Source organism: Nycticebus coucang, chromosome 18 (assembly GCF_027406575.1).
Source record: "Nycticebus coucang isolate mNycCou1 chromosome 18, mNycCou1.pri, whole genome shotgun sequence".
Taxonomy (NCBI): Eukaryota; Metazoa; Chordata; class Mammalia; order Primates; family Lorisidae; genus Nycticebus; species Nycticebus coucang.
The window spans coordinates 41,098,440-41,119,292 of record NC_069797.1 but is presented as its reverse complement, the minus strand read 5'-3'; the positions used below and the strand labels follow the sequence as shown (position 1 = coordinate 41,119,292).

At 35.2% G+C, this 20,853-nt stretch overlaps 1 protein-coding gene across 9 annotated transcripts in view; it reads right to left on the bottom strand.

Moving 5' to 3' along the window:
• The window catches only part of BCAS3 (BCAS3 microtubule associated cell migration factor), a 657,493-nt gene that overhangs the window by 336,734 nt on the left and 299,906 nt on the right, over positions 1-20,853 (bottom strand). For 6 of the 9 annotated variants that reach the window (XM_053567923.1, XM_053567926.1, XM_053567929.1 and 3 more), the window contains exons 16-17: positions 18,867-19,017; positions 6,964-7,008 (exon numbers count right to left, since the gene is read on the bottom strand). In XM_053567923.1, coding sequence (XP_053423898.1) covers positions 6,964-7,008; positions 18,867-19,017 — 196 coding nt within the window. The remainder of the gene's footprint in view (positions 1-6,963; positions 7,009-18,866; positions 19,018-20,853) is intronic. The other 3 variants (XM_053567927.1, XM_053567932.1, XM_053567931.1) reach the window with 1 other exon arrangement.

The following is a 20,853-nucleotide window of genomic DNA, read 5'->3' as shown; positions in this document are numbered from 1 at the left end:
TTACCATGTTATAGTACTCAACAAATGTTAACTCTCTTCCATAGCCCACAGCCCTCAACCAGCCCTGAAAACATCAGGCTTTGCTTTAATAATGTTTCTCAGTTTTTTCAAAACTTCAAGAGTTTCTCAGATATCTTATTTCCTAAAACTTCTGTTTTAACATCTTCCCTCTAAGGAAAGCTAAAAGTCTGGATGAGAGGCTACCATTATTGGTCCCTTCGGTCTACCCCTTGGAACAAAATCTGTGGTAATGCACATTTCTATATATGAAAAAAAAAAAAACTTTTCTTTCCATAATTAACATTTCCTAAGTGCTTCATTTTGTTCCCAAAACAAATAACATTCGTGCCTAAAATATCAACACAAGTCACAGACAGACTTGCAATGACAGGGAATTAAAGATATGGCTTTAAAAAAAGTTTTTTTTTTCTGTGAGGAAATGAATCTGGTTCTAGTTTTACTTCTTCATAGTTGCATCTGTCACAACTGCAACAACCCACCTCCAGAGAAGACTCTCCTTTGCCCCCACCTGAACAAACATGTACCTTCCCTTCATATCTGGGTCACTGACGTCAGAATTGTTCTTTCTGGTTATGATGCTTTCTGTTGTGTTACCTTGGAAAGCTATTATTTCCATCACTGAACTACTGTCATTGAACTGACAAGTTCTTACAACTGGTATCAGAGGTCATTTTTAATTCTTTAGGGATTCGGAGAGGTTGGTAGTGAGGAGGAGGAGATAAAACAATTTTGAATTTTTTTTAAAGCAATTTGCAATTGTGTGACTATGAGCTTTTACTAGAATCACCACTAGGGAACAATGATACTACAAGGTACGAATAAGCTTCACAGGAACAAACTCAAAGCTCTTTGTAAATTACTGGATGCGATTTTTGTTGTTTTTAAATCATGTGGTAAAAAGTGAGTATGCCACTTCTTAAGGGAATATATGGTTCTTCTAAAGCAGCGGTTCTCAACCTGTGGGTCACGACCCCTTTGTAACAATGAAAATACATCCTGCATATCAGATATTTACATTACAATTCATAACAGTACCAAAATCACAGTTATGAAGTAGCAACGAAAATAATTTTATGATTGGGGGTCACCATAATATGAGGAACTGTAATAAAGTTCCTCAAAAAATAAAAACTGGTCATGGCATTAGGAGACATTAGGAAGGTTGAGAACCACTGCTCTAAAGTATGCACCCTAAACCGACTTAAAAATAATTGCTTCTAGGTCACATGGCCATTTTTTATTACAAAGAGTAGAAAAATGATAGGTCATCAGTTTAGTCTTTGGACATAAAAAATATATGGTTTGTTCACCAGCTTACAGTCAAATTAGCCCATGCCAAAAGCTAAAATCTCTTGCATAGATATGAGTTACATACAATTCAATTTTGAACACACAGCACAGTGTCATTTTAAATAAGCTCATTATCTCCTACAGAGGATAAGTATTTTATGGTAAGAGTATGAAATTATCGTAGTTCTTCTTTTTCCTCTGATAGGGCCTTAATAAATGCCATTAGTAAAAGTTTGTGTTTAGTAAGGAATCAAAAGAGTTTTCATCCTGAAAATAATCTGCTACCTGCTACATGACATAGTGTTGCATGTTGAGTGAACACATTCATATTAAGTTAATTATATCATCAATTTACATCTGGAATGACTATGGCATTTAAACAAAATGGAAATGTAAAAAATGTATATGTAAGACTGGCAGAAGAATAAAAAGGAAAAATAATCTAATTAAAAGAATGTTATTAATAAAATGTTTTCTGCGTGATATAGCCAAAATTTGAAATTTTAACTTTAGCTCAATTTGCCCTTCATCCTAAGTTTTAAAAAGACCAAATCCAGGAAATCTTGGTATAAATGGAATGGTTTTTCTACTAAAGTGTGTCAGCAACATATCATGTATGAACTTTTCCACAATGATCCAAAATATTTCTATCACAAAACAGCCTTTTCTTGACAAAAAGACAAAATACTAGAAATGATACACATATAAATGGAATAAAATAGTGTTAGCATTATAGGATAAATCAGGTAAAGTTATAGATTGGTGACCAAATCCTGGTAAGGCGAGCTCTTTGAAATTAAACATTTTTTTTTCTTGTTCTTAATTATCTCAATTTCTCCTCTAAAACTGGTCTTTAAAAAATCTCATTAGAGAACATTTACAAGTATAAAAAGAATTCCTCCGTAGCACAACAAAGTTAACTATAGTCAGTAGTAAGTTATGGTATACTTTAAAATAACTAAAAGAGTAGATGGAACCGGAATGTTCCTAACACAAAGAAATGATAAATGCTTGAGGTGATGAATACTCCAATTATTCTGGAGTACTATGCCATATAATATACATTATATGCCTGTATCAAATAAATAGCCTATGCCCTATAAAAACAACTATTATATACCCATAATAATTTAAACAAAATTACTCGGGGTATTTGGATGTCTTCTCTCATACATTTCTGAAGTTAATACAAAGATATGAAAAATTTTTCACGTTATGTTGGTGTCCAGAAGTTTAACTGCACTGATTATGTGGACTTATTCAGGTCTTTAAACGCAGAGGAGTAAACATCCTAAGAGCGCTAATGGACCTGAGAGTTCTGAGAGCTCTAATGGACCTCCCTCAACTGATTATCACCTCCTGCTCCTTACTCTCTTTAACTTTTCATAAACAACTCCTGGTTCAACTCCTTTGAAAATTTTGGCTTACCTTTTGAGCATAAAAGAAAAATGAAATAAATGGAACTTTTACCATGTCTGGTAAAACTATGATCATAAAACCTCATATTTAGTAAGCTTGACACAAACGAACATAATTTTTTAAAAAATACCTAAAAGCCAACGAAAAAGCAAAACAAACAAGGTGCTAAAGTTAAAAATCAGGAGTTTACACTCTTTGTCATTGCCTCTAAGGAAACGCTTTACCATCCAACCCCAATAAGAATCATTTTCATTGCTATCAGAAGTTGTAGGGATAATAACATTACTAGACCCTCAAAAATATTTACACAGGCTATTCAAGTTCCCCATTTTTCTTCCATTGGCCTTCATTATGAAATCCAATCAGATCAACATACTGCCTTTCTCTTGACTATTTTTTCTCTACACTCAATTACAAACAGAAAAAATAAATACAAATCTCTAATATAACGTCTGCTAAAAACATATAGGGCAGTGTTCTCCCTCTGGATGATTGTGCTTTGTATCATAGAACAGGGATGTATCTGGTCATCAGTGGATGGCATGTTGAGCAGCAATGTGGTCCAGTGCCTTGGTAGGAAGGGCACAAGCATGGAAGAAGCCACCAGGAGATAGAAGCACCATTTCTTTCCTTTTCTAAATCATAAGAGAACAGTCAATATTTGAATTTAAATGTAAGAGAAAATATTGACCGAAGAATTTACAAGTGGTATAATGTCTTTCTGTTAAAGAAGAAAAAAAAAATTTCTTAGAAGTTTTCTCTCCTTCCTCACTTTATTTTCTAAAATGAAACCTAAGAGGGGAAACTGAAAGTATTTTATTTTAAATAACTAAAGATATAAAATTGTTCTATTCTGCCACAAATTATTCTTAAAAGTCTAAAAGATTTATCTAAATGTGACAGGTAAGAAAAAATTCTCCTACCCAGATAAATTTTACCTTTGAAAAATGAAATTATAAAATTTGTAATTATTCTCAAGAGAAGGAAATTAATTCAAATGAACTACAGGCGGTTCCAAAAGATTCCATACACAGAAAAGATCAACAAGTTTACATAGCAAGACATCTTGGAACACCTTTTTAGCATGAGTAAGAGAAAGACGTGGTGTGTGCGTGTGTGTGTAGAAAGGGTGGCAACACACAGAGAATATTTTGTGAAATTTTGTAATGAATATTTTGTAAGTAAAGGTACATTCCCATTTTCCCTATGTATGGTGACTTTTATATTGATCAAATACTCTTAGAGGATGCCAATTAAAAGTTTAAATATAATTTGATATATAAATTTTCATCTTCTTTAAATTTAACCTTATACACATATGACACAAAGACGTTTTTATGAATAGGGATGTATTCATATGAACTACCCATTGTCCACCTGTTATGCATATATATATACATATATATATATTTTTTTTTGCAGTTTTTGGCTGGGGCCAGGTTTGAACCCACCACTTCCAGTATATGGGGCCGGTGCCCTACTCCTCTGAGCCACAGGCGCCGCCCTGTTATGCATATATTTTTGATAAGCAATTAAAAAAATAACAGTAGTTCGAATATAATATTCATACACATTAGGAGCTAAGTAAATTCTTATTACTTATGTGTAATTGAATTTTAAAAATTCAGACTGAATTATTTCTCTTTAATTCCTATGTTTAAAAATGTACGCTATGTGTATAGTGCTTTCATATTATTTTATATGGTCATTCAACTCAAATGTCCTAGTTAACCTAGATGATACATAATGCTGGGGAAGTCTAAACTGAATAAAATGCCGAACACAGCCTCCTTTCCAAAGCTTATTTGGCTATCAAACGAAAGGCCCTATTTTAAAACTGACTCATCTTAAAGTGCATGAAATAAAACAAGTTTAATAAAGAATTAGCAAAAATTGTAATATATTAAAAGCAAACTGTTAGTTATGTCTTGTACTTGAAAATAATAAAAAAATTGTAGGAAATTTATACTTCATGTTAAGAGGAATGATAAAAACATTATTGTCATCCAAAATACATATATTACCCTACAACTGGAAATACTATGCACATGTTTATTTAGCATAATGTTTTATTTCAGAATAGTAAATAAAAACCGTTCTCTGGTTGAATGCTAAATACTAAAAAAATAGCAAAAGTATTTAAAACAAAGAAGTTCTTAGAAACAACATGGAAGAAGTTGTCAAATTTATATTCATTTTGCTGCCTTAATTTGAGGTTTCATTAAGATCTTAATGGAAAAAACATGCACCACTGGTAAAGTAACATTTTAAAGGAGGACCTTTTAGTCTAGTATAAGTGCCTAAAAAACGAGTTTCTTGTGAGCTAACGATGGCATCAAACAAACCACAAAGCAGTCTTCTAAAAGACAGGCAATGATTTAAAAGTCTACTATATTTCATATATCCCTTTCTTTAATCTGGCTCTTTTAATCTTGTTTCAACCTCAAATCATTTCTGGTTGACAAGTGCTTTTGCTTAAATGTGAGGAGCACATAAGCTGTTGAAGGAATGAACTTTTCTTATTTAACATACAACAGTTGTTACTCCATCTTCATGCAGAAACTTCAGTCTTTATTAACATACTAAAACTCTTTTCTTTTTAGATTGAGGAATTTATCCCAAAATGGAATTTAATTCTAAATTTAGACTACAAAGAAGTTTTGTTAGATGTTGAATGTGGCATTAGAAATCCATTACTTAGTGTCAGCTCCTAAGATTCACATATTTTATTTGTTTTAAAAAGAACTCTGATAAACAAAATTAACAAAAATTGACTTTCGTGAGATTTATATTCATATACACCTTGAATTTGTTGAAAATAGTTTCTCAAACTGTGTCCTGATTATAATATGGCACTTCAAGGAGGAAAATTTTATATTGATTTGGTTTATATCACTTATTCTTAAATGGTAAAGAAATTTTCAGATGTTCTGTAGCATGTGATCACTGAAATAAGTTTATGTCAAATAAAGTTCATCCATCTTAGACAATTACTTAAAGATATTTTTATCTAAGAGAAAGACGTTTGGGATGTTCATTCTAGTGTAACAGAACAGTGTGAACAATTCCCAGGAGCAGTTGTGAGAAGTACACGAACGTGCAGAACTGGTTTAGATATTCTGACTAAATGGACAAAATTGATTGCCTTACAGTTTCTCAAAACTTCCCTTTGGCTAACATGCTCTTATAAAAGCAGATCTAACTTAGAAGAGCTTCTTTTCAAACGTGGTATTTCCCCCTGAAACTGGAAAATAAGCAGTGCTACCAGTGGCTGACATTCAGTGAGCACTGATTACGTGCCAGGCGCTGTGGTACACAGACACACTGAGGCGGGTGTGCGTGTGGTGCGCATATACCTGAGTTCACTTAACCCTCATAATGAACTCAGGAGGTAGTTGCCTTTAATAGAGTAAAAACAAAAAAAGAAACAGGCTTGAGAAAATTTCCCCAAGTTTATATTGCTAGTAAAAGTGTGATTTGGGATTTAAGATCCAGGCAGTACAATTCTGGAGCCTCAGCTCTTAATTATGAAACATTTTATACCAGATTCATCCTTCTTTATATCTTTACATGAAACTATGAAGTACACTTATTTCTTTTCTGTGATCATCATGCTTAAGACTGACAAAGCTATATCCTATACACTGTTTTAAAATAATTTACTAGACATTTAAGTTATAGCGAGTAAATGCTAAAAATTCAAAATAATAAATTAAGGAATTTTATGTGAAACATCATCATCATGTAGTTCCTTATTTACTTAAGCTATTCAAAACAGAAGTAACTATTTTCCCTTTAGGACCAAATAAAATGTAGTAAAACTTTATGGGGCATTTTTGTTATACCTTAAATATATTTATATATCAAATTAAATCATGTCTTCAAACATCATGTACAACATATAGGAAACGCCTATCACTATAATACCCAAAGCTTTAATCATGGGTGTTAGCTGTGTTGTAATATTCACAAGCATTATGAGAGAATTCTTCTATTTTCTTTTTAAAAACCATCTTTTTTTCTTTTTTTACTTTTCAAGGAATGAAATAAAACAAGAAACTGCTTTTTTTAAAGCTTAATTATCGACATTCATGTTCCACCTCCAAATTATTCAGTAATTTGGTGCATCTATCTGTGATCAGGCCATGCAACTGAAAACAAAACTACAAAACAAAGTTACTTTTTGAGAGTAGAGCAAATGAATTAGGCATGCGGGACTGAACTGGAACTCACCATGGAGCTTTTATGGAAAAACACCCCGCTCCAAAGAGATAAGGCCTTCATGGAAAAGGGGGGAAAATGCACAAAAAATTAGAGAAAAACTCATTGAACACTGACAAACACATGTACATCATACTGTTATAGAGTATGGATAAAAATAAAAATAACTGAAAAATTAATAAACATTTGCAATTCTGCTGTATATACTGTCTAATATAACCAATAAATAGAATGATGTGTAATAACAAGGCACTTAATTTTCATAGTATTGGGGATTTTAGAATTTTCTCTTTCTCCCCCTTTTCTGGAGCACCCCGGTAGTATTTCTAAGTTAAAAATAAAATAAAATTCACTGCTGAGACCCTTTAAAAAAAAAGCACAAGTTAAATGAAATAATCAAATGGAGAAGAATGAGATCAGTAGCAACTAACATGTGGTTATGTGACACAAAATGTTTGAAATTAGCTAAAGATGGCTGAATAAAAAATTTGATATAATATTGCTGTTCACTGGTTGCGATCTCAGAGCCACAGAAAGAAGGCACATATTTTTCAAGCTGTTTACTTCTAGCAGTGTATTGTTGGTCAAAGGAATAAACAACAAATATAAGCAGCATATATGATTTGTCTTTATTTTTGATCATATTCCAGGAAATCGGCATGTCTCTTAACAGCAGTACAAGAGATTAGCTGCAGCTTCCACTGCCTGGCCTGCCTTCGGCAAGGTTGGTATACAGTAAATTAAACCAACAATTGCTTATCTTAAATACAACTGGGGACAAAAAATGAGACTTCAATGTTAAACATAGTTATTCCTAAAATTCACTTAAGATATGCTATGCATAATTTGCACCACAAAGAAGACTGAGAGGTTTAAATTATATCTAAAACAAAATGGTACTGTAGCATCTGACATTTGGAAGCCATATGTACAGATGGAGGTGGAGGCCAGGAGTAGTGGCTCACACCAATAGTCCCAGCACTTGTGGAAGGCCCAAGAGGAAGGATGGCTTTGAGGGCAGAAGTTCAAGACCACACCTTATATCTACAAAAAAAAAAAAAAAATTAGCTGACCATTGTGGTGTGCACCTATAGTCTCAGCTACTCCAGAGGGCCAGCTAAGAGGATCCCTGGAGCCAGGAGTTTGAGATTAGAGTGAGCTATGATCAGGTCACTGCACTTCAGCTTGGGCAACAGAGACCCTGCCTCTGTCTCTTAAAGGAGAAAGAAAGCACATTGTAACACACGGTAGGTATTTCTTTCTTAAAATTTGGTTCTTGGAACATTAAAAAAAATCCTGCTGATTTGTATAAATTTCCCAGTAAACTGTGTATATTTGACCACAAATTGAAACTTAAGGAAAATATTTTCATAATAGTAAGTACACTTTTGAAGCATGAAGCACATTAAATACAAAGAGGGAAGTGAGACATATAAAAGATAACAATTGGAAGAAAGTGAAGTAAAAAGAAAAGTGAGATATTGGGTGGGGGGGGCTTTAGAGACAATGTCAATGCCAAGCAAGGACAGCACTTTCATAGTTAATGATAAGAACACAACCAAGGACACAATGTCATCATCCACATTTCATTTAATATAGTGGATTTTGAACTTTTTTGACTATGATCAGTGGAAATACATATTAAGGTGCAAATTGGTATGAACATGAATATACACAAATAAGAATGAAAAAATAATCTGAGGAATGTGGTTTTTATTTGCAATAAGCTTTACTATTTTCTATGCCAATGTTCTGTAAACATTAATGTTGGGGTTTAATTACAATACAGTTAAGTGCATATCCTAATACGGTCTGACTGGGATCTGAGATTCCGTATTTCCAACAAGCTCCTCAGTAATGCCAATGCTACTGCTTTGCAGAACCACTAGCAAAATTGCATTTTATTCTATTCTACTTCATTAGAGAAAAAAATGTTAATCACAATTCTCTTATCTGACTTCATGACCGGCTAATTACCTCAAAAACAAAATGTTATAAGAGCTCACCCTGCACTTTGAAACACATAGCTTAAAAAAACTCAGACTACCTGAAGATTACAATCTCTGGAGAACATAATGATGAGAAAATAAAATGTTCAAGCTATTTTTATAGGCCTACAAATACCTCCAAAACAAAGACATTCATGTTGCCACACAATAGCGATTTCACAAGACACCTGAAATAACCAACCAGTTCCAATGGTTCTGACAGAAGTGCTTGCGCTCTGGAGCTCCAGGCTTCAGTGCTCACTCGTGTACACTGTACCTACTCTGGCAATCGCCCATCTCCACACAAATATCAGAATACAATTGATATAAAGGATTTAGAAGTTTTTATTTAGTCCTTTATAACTCCAGTGACTCCAAAAACTAACCAAACAAAAATGAAACAAAATCTTTAAAAATTCAAAACCTTTCTATAATTCAAAAGACCATCTGATGTTCCCCACGTGTTGAGCCAATAAATACCTTTTTCCAGGTTTAGGTTTCCTTTTATATAAAAAGGAAACATATGGTTAGCCAAACAAATGATACAGAAATGTTAAAATTGCCTAGATTTTCCTTTCTAGGCAGTAACATGTTGTCAACAAGATTTCTCCAGCCACTTCCTTGCCCCATGATCCCAAAATGCACTATAAAACTCCAGACCCTGTAGTTAACAGGCTTGTACTTAAATAAATAACATCACTGTCAAGTTTGAAGACAGTAAGGTCGCCATTCACAATACAACCCACTTGCATTAGTTAAAAGTTATCCTGCTTCATTCAAATACGGATCTGCTACTAAAACAGCTCAAGGAGAAAGAGGATTGAAGAGATAAGGTGAGATCCTGGTTTAGAATGGACACTGGGCATCTGTCCAATGCGTACTCATCCACTTCTTGCCTAATCTTATAAATTAGATCTCTGCCATACATGTGTGAAAGAAGATCCACAAACTCCAAAGAATCGTAGAGACTCTTGTAATTACCTTGTCAGCTGTTCTTTTGAAATGTGCCTGGTTCATTTTTTCTATAATTGCAAAAGAATGAAAATATAAAGTCACAAAGTACAAATCCATGATCCAGCTGTCTTCACCTATGACTTCTTCTCCCCTTCCAAAAGTCAACAGCTATAGTTTTGCCCTGAAGTATGTTGGGGGTGTGAACAAGAGGGAAGAGATACGTGACTGAGAATGCATTCTCAATGAAATACTGTCTGTATTAACACATACAGCTCAAATTACTATAGTCAAGCCTGAAAAACTGTGTTTTCCAATCACTATTAAGTCTCAGTAGGCTTAACAATCCTGCCATATAAATTGTGTTCAATATGTCACATTTTGAGCTACATTCTGCTTGAAAAACCTTAAGAAAAACTGGTCAAAAGGTGGCGCCTGTGGCTCAAGGAGTAGGGCGCCGGTCCCATATGCCGGAGGTGGCGGGTTCAAACCTAGCCCTGGCCAAAAACCACAAAAAAAAAAAAAAAAAAAGAAAAACTGGTCAAAAGACGAAAAATCTAGAAATACTATAGATTTATTTACAGACCACCATGTAATGACCTGGCCATTAGTTCTCAAAGGGTTCCTTCTAGAGACACTCAGAAAATAGGAAGAAATTATGTGTTATATCATATCATAATACTATATAAATTATTAAATTCTGATCCATTTTGTTGAATGCCACAAAATTTTTGGTCTTACTAGATGAAGTAAAGGTAAATGTAAAGATTTTTTTATGAAAGGAAAAAAGTAAAATTAGATTTGATTTGAAATCCTCAAATCCTCTATAATCTGACTCTACTGCTAAAATGTATATGATTGTATTTAATCATTTTCAGAGTTAAAGAAGAGTCTATTAGGCCGGGCGTGGTGGCTCACGCCTGTAGTCCCAGCGCTGTGGGAGGCCGAGGCGGGTGGATTGCCTGAGCTCAGAGGTTCGAGACCTGTATGTAACAGCAGTGAGCCAGAGTAAGACCCTGTCTCTACTAACATCAAAACTAGCCAGATGTTGTGGTGGGCGTCTGTAATCCCCGCTACTGGGGAGGCAAGGGGACAGAGCATTGCCAGAGAAAGAACATCTAAAAAAAAAAAGAAGAAAGAAAATGAACAAAAAAAAAAAAAAAAAAAGAAGAGTCTATTAGACAAATTTGATAAATATACTCTATATATCCTATTTTTTGGTTGATTATATCCTATGACAATTCAGGTACTACCACACAAGAAACATCAGAATGAGCCTATATAAATATTAAATGTACTGAATAAGAGATAAAGTAGAGAAAAATCTGTAAAATACTAAAGTACTATTTAGTATTATACTAAAAAAAATACTATATTTTTTTCTGAAAATAAATTCTAGGGACTCTAGTGACTTCTAAATTCTGTGTGCCCTCTGTTAAAGGAACACCTGTTGAAGTGAACTCACATTTCCTATATGCATATGAGCAATTATTCCTAATGTAATTTTGAAGTTCTACTTTGAATGTTTTTTTTTTTTTTTTTTGTAGAGACAGAGTCTCACTGTATCGCCCTCGGGTAGAGTGCCGTGGCGTCACACGGCTCACAGCAACCTCTAACTCTTGGGCTTACGCGATTCTCTTTTTTTTTTTTTTGTAGAGACAGAGTCTCACCGTACTGCCCTTGGGTAGAGTGCCGTGGCGTCACACAGCTCACAGCAACCTCCACTCTTGGGCTTACGGGATTCTCTTGCCTCAGCCTCCCCGAGCAGCTGGGACTACAGGCGCTTACGCGATTCTCTTGCCTCAGCCTCCCGAGCAGCTGGGACTACAAGTGCCTGCCACAATGCCCGGCTATTTTTTTTGTTGTTGTTGCAGTTTGGCCGGGGCTGGGTTTGAACCCGCCACCCTCGGCATATGGGACCGGCGCCCTACTCACTGAGCCACAGGCGCTGCCCTGAATTTTTAATTAATTTCATTTTAATCTCTCCCAACCAAAGAGACCTATATAGTCCTGGTGGTGCTCAAACCATCAATCTGTAGGGTAAACCGAATTCAAAACAGATGATATAGATATTATATCTGACGCACAAATTTAAATTATAAACTCAGTATCTAAGAGATTTTCATTATGAAAACAGACATGTTCAAATTCTGCCATGTGTGGCAGAAAAGTGACTAGCATATGAAAAATAATGTCAAACTTCTGTAGAAATTTATGATTGCTGACTTTAAATATGATATATTATAGACACCATCACCCCCAAATTCTCAGATTTATGGAAAAATACAAAAAACTGTGGCACAGTTTAAGTATTCCACTGATTCAGCACAAAACTCAACTCAAACTTTGGTAAATATATTGCATGTATAGTCATATTCATATATATTCCAATGAACATATATTGTCCATTATTTTATATGTGGAATCAAACATCCACAGCTTAGCTATGAAGAACTCCTAGTTACATAAGACAGAGATGGGAGTTGGAGAATTACAACATGCTATTTTATCTGGTAGGTCTTTCTCCAAACCTTTCCTATTTTATTCTCGAAACTTTGCCTATAAGGTTTAGTACTCAGGCCAGACTATATAAATGAGACATGGCTGGACCTATCTAATTAAAACAAGGAACAGAGCATAAGGCCTACTATATGCCAATGTTATTTACTCACATAGCATGGTCTGATGGCAGATTTGGTCTACGAATATTAATATCAACTGAAGATACAACATTAAGATACTAATATCAACATTAAGATACTAAATGCTACCACATTTAGTATTATTAAAAATCATCTGTGTTTTCTAAATGGGGCTTCTGCTTACCAGCAATGGCCTAGAGCTGCCCAAAGGATGAGGCTTAGAAGAGAGGTAAGAGTTGGTAGGGGCCGTGGGTAGTGGTTTACACATGAAATCCCATCACTCTGGAAGGCTGAGGCAGGTGGATTGCTTGAGTTCAGGAGTTCAAGACCAGCCTGAGCAAGAGCGAGACCCTGTCTCCACTAAAAATAGAAAAACTAGCCAGGTGTTGTGGTGAGTGCCTGTAGTCCCAGCTATTCGGGTGGCTGAGCCCAAGAGTTTGAGGTTGCTGTAAGCTATACCACAGCACTCTATCCACGGTGACAGAGTAAGACTCTGTCTTAAAAACAAAAGAAAAACAAAGTTAGAACAGCACACCTTTTGGGTGTGGGACACAACCATAATAGGGACTCTACCTAATAAATGCAAAAATTGTAACCTAATTGTACCTTCACATTAATCTGAAATAAAAAAGAGAAAAAGAATTGGGATTAATGTATGCATAAGAAGGTTAAAGATTATAATCCATATATATAAATTTTTCTCTGTCAGATTAAGAAACTAACCTGAGATGCCCTGGTGAATAGGAGGCAGAACTTAAATGAGAAGCCAGGGCCTTGGAATTTCCAATTCAGTATTTTTCCACTGTATTATCTAACCTGCTTCTACAGGGTGGAGCTCAAGGTTCCTAATACCCATGGCGGGGGGGGGGGGGGGGGGGGGACAGAAAGAGGGAAGGAGGGAGGGGGGTGGGGCCTTGGTGTGTGTCACACTTTATGGGGGCAAGACATGATTGCAAGAGGGACTTTACCTAACAATTGCAATCAGTGTAACCTGGCTTATTGTACCCTCAATGAATTCCCAACAATAAAAAAAAAAGATGTGAATAAAGAAAAAGAATGGAAAGCTGCTTCCATTTAAGAAAAAGGAAAGCTATGAAAGAACAAATCCCTACATTATTCACTTACCAAAAAGTGGTCACCTAGGAAAGAGCAAGGAGATAACTTCATTCTCAATTGTATTTTTTGCTTTAATGAAACTACTGGGACTTCTTGCTGAAATTTACTGTTCTTTGCTCATGTCCACAAAATAATGAGTATATAGAAATAATTTCATAGTTAAAGCAGAAAAAATTAAGAACACTAATGAAAATTTATTTTGTAAATTCTTACACAGAGTATTTTTAAAAAATTGATCGCTCGCATTATTTTTTTCACTTGATTCATTAATTCCAAGTAATGCTTACATAGAAAACATTTTTAAAAACTTGATTACTCACTTTATGAAATGCTGCTAAAAAGCCCTTATTATAAAAACCTAACATCCAAGACATGGAGAAATCCCTGAGCACCCACTTTCACTTTTCATGGCTGAGGAGAGCTATTCTTATTTACATTTGATGAAAGCATGATTAGTGTAGGACACTGGCCTTTCTAATCCTCTAGTCTTAAACAGGAAGAAAAGGATTCTGTTTGAATGGGTGATTGTTGAAGCCAAATAATTTCTAGCACTTCTTTTACCTTCACCAATGTATACCATCATAGAGTTAATTAAGCAGCAGCTGTTGCCAAAACAGCCCTTATTTCCTCCAAGTGTTGCTTCAAGGTACTGTACAAGAAGGTGTAAATACATCTGTCTTTTGCCATTTGTAGGTCTACCGGCCTCATGTATGTCTTGGAGTGAGACAGATGGTCCCTGACACTGCACAGGCTTTCAGGGATATGTATTTGAAAAAATACGAGGGCAGATGTTAAATATGGTAAATACACGTTTTGTCCCCTGAAGGTTTAAGTTGAGGCTTCTGTCTCAATTTGGACATTTAAATATTGAGTCCTAGGAAATCCTTAGAAATCTCGGCTCTAAAAATTTAACAATTTATGGTGATTTTATGCCTATATACAAAATACCTAGGACATGGGACAAACGAAACCTCATTTTACCTAAGTAAGTATATAATGTTACTGACTGTATTATCAAGTATATTGGACAGTCCTAGAATTTGCATGTCTATAAATGGGGTCAGCTCTGTTCTTTGTACATAATACATGTTAATTTTATTTTAAAAGTACTAGGAAAGAAATTTCATAAAAGCAAAGTTTGAGTAAATGAGAAATTCCAGAATAAAGAGACACATGAAAAATGAAAAGCCCATTTGCTCATCACACGGGTGACCTTAACATAGCAATCAAATTTCTCACTAAATACAATAAAATTTAAGGGAAATAATTAATGCAAATTAGTTAGCTGGAGTCTTGAGAACTGGCCACAGTAAAAAAAATTAACAAAATAAATAGATAGCCTTCATAATCTATTAACAATAGATAATCTAATAATAATAGAAAGAAATCTAATGACAGATCCTATTATCTGGGATTTGCTTTAAAACTCAGCATAGGAGGCCGGCACCTGTGGCTCAAGCGGCTAAGGCGCCAGCCACATACACCAGAGCTGGTAGGTTCTAATCCAGCCCGGGTCCACCAAACAACAATGACAACTACAACCAAAAAATAGCCAGGCATTGTGGTGGGCGACTATAGTCCCAGCTACTTGGGAGGCTGAGGCAAGAGAATCACTCAAGCCCAGGAGTTGGAGGTTGCTGTGAGCTGTAATGCCACAGCACTCTACCCAGGGCGCTAGCTTGAGGCTCTGTCTCAATAAATAAATAAATAAATAAATAAAAATAAACAATAACAAAAAAACTCAGCATATAAGAAAAATGGAATTTCAGAGAATATATTTTGTTCTTACAAATCAAATAATACTTTTGATAAGATGAAATACGTGTACATGTATTTTAATTAAAATGTTAAATTTTAAGACAATAAAACCACAATTATATTCTGAAAATGTTATGAGCAAATGATTAGGGTAATCTATAACAAAAGAATGATAAGCAAACTGACAATAGCGGTTTCTGAGTATAATCAACAGACTTTTCAGAGGGTAGTTTAAGGGTAAGAATGGTCAAGTATAAGTAGTGACCATCATCATCAAAGTCTGTATCAGTCATTGTATATCCTTTATACTAACAGGAAGGGATACAAAAAATAATATGTGGGGAGGCAAGAAAGAATAGAAGGTTGGGTAATTTGTAGTGCATTAAAGCTCTGCCACAAGTAGAAAATTCATTACATGCCACAATTATGTGGAATAAAAAAGCAACTAATAAAATACATTGAGATCTCTTGGTTTTTGTACTGTGCCCATGTAAGATAATGTCCTGGCTTTTACAATTATACACTGAATAATGCAGGGATAAGGAGATATTAAGTCTGCAACTTATTCTGAAACATTTAGGAAAGACCTTATGCATTATTGTATATGCAGACAAAGTGAGAGACTGTGAATATACCACAGCAAATAAGTTGAACTATTAACATTTGGGAAAGTTGGGAATACAGGAATTCTTTTTCCTGATCATGCAACAGTTTAATAGTCTGAAACTATGTCACAAAAAAAATTAAAATAGTGGGAGAAGTATGAATTATTCTCCCCTAAAAATTTCAACCCACAGCATGCTAAAAAGCATTCTAAAATGTGGCAGAAATAAAATGGTTTGAAAATTGAGATACAAAGACTAGGCAATGATACGCTATGAGTTATCTTACACTAACATTAGTTTCAAAGCACACAAAATGACTCAAATGCCAACATTTCATTAATAATTACTCTGTCTATAAAACAACAGTATACATGCTCCAACAATCTGAGAATTGTGAGAAAATTTTAGAAAAGAAAAGGAATCATAAAGAATTTATCTAAGTTCACAAAAGTATGGGAGCACAGGAGGACGCCTGATAATTAAGTTTTCTATTTGTCCTAGTGGAGAGAAAAAGAGGGTGGCAAGAGAGAGTGAGAGATTTTTTCTACTTATGGAAAATTTCAAATACTATATACGAAAGTAGACTCACTTCCCACCCCTCCCCACAAATAACCATGAATTAAATTCCAACATCATACCATTTTTTTTTTTTTTTTGTAGAGACAGAGTCTCACTTTATGGCCCTCGGTAGAGTGCCGTGGCCTCACACAGCTCACAGCAGCCTCCAACTCCTGGGCTTAAGCTATTCTCTTGCCTCAGCCTCCCGAGCAGCCGGGACTACAGGCGCCCGCCACAACGCCCGGCTATTTTTTGGTTGCAGTTCAGCCGGGGTTGGGTTTGAACCCACCACCCTCGGTATATGGGGCCGGCGCCTTACCGACTGAGCCACAGGCGCCGCCCCCAACATCATACCATTTTATGCAGAAAAATTCAGTCACTATCTCAGAGATATATTTGGAGGTGCATAATAGAAAAATAGAGCTAATCTTTCCATTATAAAACATCATCACTCTTAAGTTTAAAAACAAACGCACAAACGAATGCCTGAAACAAAGCACCAGAATATGCTTTCATGTCTCCAGGAACCTTTTGAACTTTCTTTTTATATTCCCCTCACTCTGAATATAAAATTAAATTACAGAGGAACGATTCTGAGGATGGTTTTACTTAATTTCAGAAAAGACAGGCAAAAATTTGAAAGTACTTTGTAGGACTATACAATGCTGAGGTGAATTAAAAAGATACCGTTATGTACAAACTGACCTCAGCAAGTGAAAAAAACATTCAAATTATGGTTCGAGATTTAGTCACATTTTTTTTATTTGAGTCTACATGTCAGGAATGTAATATGTTTAATAAGATAATTGCTACATAAATATAAGGACATAACCCCCTCAGTATTCAGAGCCACTATTTTTAACTTATTTTAAAATAAAGAAACTAACGGAGAAAGAGAAAATTGAAATCCGGTTTAAAATTATAGTTCTGCTGAACAAAAAGAGTTAAAAAGCTGAAATCAATTAAAAAATAATACAGGCCAAATGATCACTACCTGTCTGACTTGGGATATACAGGGTGGCCATAAAGTTCGTGTGCAAATAAACAGTAGTAACTATTTAAATAGTTGCAATTAAATAGTTCTATTTAAATTATACACAAACTTTATGGCCACCCTGTAGGTTTGCTATATTCTTCCTTTTTTACCCTTGACATGCCACAAACTCAATTTTATTTCTGCATGTAGCAATAGGATCCCTTTATACCCAACACTACTCTGTGCAGACAGAGAGCCAACATCTATGTTAGGGTGATAACTTAGAGCATAAAGGCCTCCTGCCCAAGAACACTGAGTCCTTTTTCTCACAAAAGTGACTTCTGTAAACACAGTAACACTGAGCACAATGACGTTAAAATATTTTAACATTGTAGCCAAACAATTTAATCTATTTCTTTTGTTAGAAAGTCCCCGAAGATTATTTGAGATCAAGACAGGGTTTTCTTTTGACTACTTTAATATAGAATTTTAAGACAGTTGTTCCATTTCAAATTAGCTTAAATATCAGGGTTGCTCACTAAGGAAAACAAATAATTTGCCTATAGACATACATATTTTCTGGCACAAAATGGATTTTCAGTGTTATTACACAAGTGAATACCTAAAGATATCATACACATAGCATTTTATTTTCAGTAGTCCAATGAAGTGATCATTTTATATTCCTAAAAGGTAGAAAAAAAGTTTAAATAGCCAGTATAAGCACAAATAAATAAGTGGGTCATTTAAAGTCTTTAAGAATGTTTATGACCAATCTTGAATAAAGCCCAAATCTTAGTACTTTAGATTTTGAAAACCACCGATAATATCACATTGTCCTGATACTAATGACAGATTATTACGTATAAATTATACCTAAATTTAGATGATGTTTTTAAGTATGAGAAATACAGCTGTCATTTAAAGTTCACTCCTTAGTATTTGTGTCTGTCAAAATTTAGGAGTCATTTTAAATTCTCATCATGTTCACAAGAACCAAGAAAATGAAACTGTACTTTCAGGCAAAGCCACAAGGCAGTGAGTTTAAGACTGAGTAGATGGATCTGGTTTTTATTAGCTAATACTAGTTTCACAACTTGTCACTGCTTTGTTTTTTCTATGAATGTGTGTGTACATGGTTGTGTATGGGTATATTTGTGCAAGCTCTATACTTTTTGTATTTCATCTGATGCCATTAAGTCTCATATGGGCTGGAAATGAAGAACATAATCAAAAGCACACACAGAAAAAGTATGTTTTGTTTCTGTTCATTCAACCCTCTAAAACAGTTGTTAAAAAAGGAGCAAGCCTCAGGCCTTACCCTGTTCGTTTGGTGATGGTCCCCAATGTCATTGGCTGCTTGATTTGTGCGAGAGGCGTCACCACCATCAAGCTGGGGAGAGGAGAAAGGCGAGGGTTGCCAGGGTTGTTGTTGGTAAAATTGTTGTAGGAATCTTGGCTGTTCAGTTTCCCTACAAAGAGAAAAATCAAGAAAGGTTATCACTGAGGAAAGCCTCCTGTCTCTGATAGGGTTCACTGACTCCAGTAATCACTTAAGAAAGGCACCAAGCATAGACGTGATACCAAGAGAATTATAGTTATGAGGATGGGAAGAAACCAAAGTATTCTGGTAATACCAAGTGTGACTGGATTATAAACAGATTTCAGTCTTTGGGAATGGAGGGGTGAATTCTTTATCTTTTTTAAATTAGAGACAGAGCCTCACTCTGTCATCATGGTAGAGTGTTGTGGTGGTGTAGCTCACAGCAACCTCAAACTCTGAGGCTCAAGGTATCCTCCTGCCTCAGTTGCCCGAGGAACTGGGACTGCAGGTGCTCACCACCAAGCCCGGCTAGTTTTTCTAATTTTAGTAGAGATGGGGGTCTTGCACTTGCTTAGGCCGGTCTCGAACTCCTGAGCTCAAGCAATCCGCCTGCCTCAACCTCCCAGAGTGCTAGGATTATAGGCATGAGCCACCACATCCGGTTTATCCTTTATCTTTCTAAAAATAGTCAGTGTGCTTTCTTGCCCTTTTAGGTCATTACCTCCAACAAAACTTGCTGCTTTTACTTATACCTTGTCAACTTGTGGGAAAAAAATCAAGTTGGGGTGTTTTTTTTTTTTGGAGACAGAGTTTCCAGCTGTTGCCCTGGGTAGAGTGCCGTGGCGTCATAGATCACAGCAACCTCCAACGCTTGGGCTCAAGTGAACCTCTTGCCTCAGTTTTTCCATTTTTAGTAGAGATGGGGGTCTCACTTTTGCTCAGGATGGTCTTGAACTTGTGAGCTCAAGCAATCCACGGCCTCAGCCTCCCAGAGTGCTAGGATTAAAGGTGTGAGCCACTGTGCCTGGCCCAGCCAGGCTTTTGATAGGGATTATGTTGAATCTGGAAGTTAATTTAGGGAGCACAGCCACCTTAACAATACTAAGTCTTACAATCCAAAAAATTGGGATGCCTTTCTATTTATTTAGATATTTGTTAGTTTCTTTCAACGTTGTTCTGTAGTTTTCAGGGTACAAGTTTTACACTTGTTCAATTAATTTATTACTAATGATTTTATTCCTTTATATGCAACTTGTAAATGTAATTATCTTAATTTAGCTTTTCATTCATTGCTAGTATACAGAAATGCAGATAATTTTTGTACATTAATGTTTTATCCTACAACTTTGCTGACTTCTTAGCCCTAATAATTTCTTGTGGGTTCCTTAGGATTTTCTGAATACATAATTATGTCACTTTCAAAAAAGGGATTGTTTTTACTTCTTGCTTTCCAATCTGATGACTTCTATTTATTTTATTTCTTCTTTCTTTCTTTTTATCTAAGTCCTCTGGCTAGAACTTTAAGCACAATGTTAAATCACAGAACAAAGGCATTTGTATTAAGGATTGGGGTTCATGTGTTCATTGATTTAAATACAAATGCCTAATTGTTCCATCACCATTTGTTAAAAAGATTATCCTTTCTCTGTTACTTGCATTTCCGCCTTTGTCAAAAATCAACTGACCATATATGTATGGGGCTACTTCTGAAATGAAATATGTATTCCACTGGTCTATGTGTCTTTTATCACATCAATACCATGTTTTCTTGATTATTGCAGTTTTCAAGTAAGTCTTACTACTTCAGAGATTTGTAGAGGAACTTACACACACACATGAATTTTTATTTTAACTAATCTCAATTAAGGTAACAACTTGAAATGGAAAGCAAAAGAATCCCTCTAAAATGTCTCGTGCGTGGATTCAGGATAAAGAGAGAGAACTCACAAACAGCAAACAGCGTATAATGGTAACTTCAGTGGCA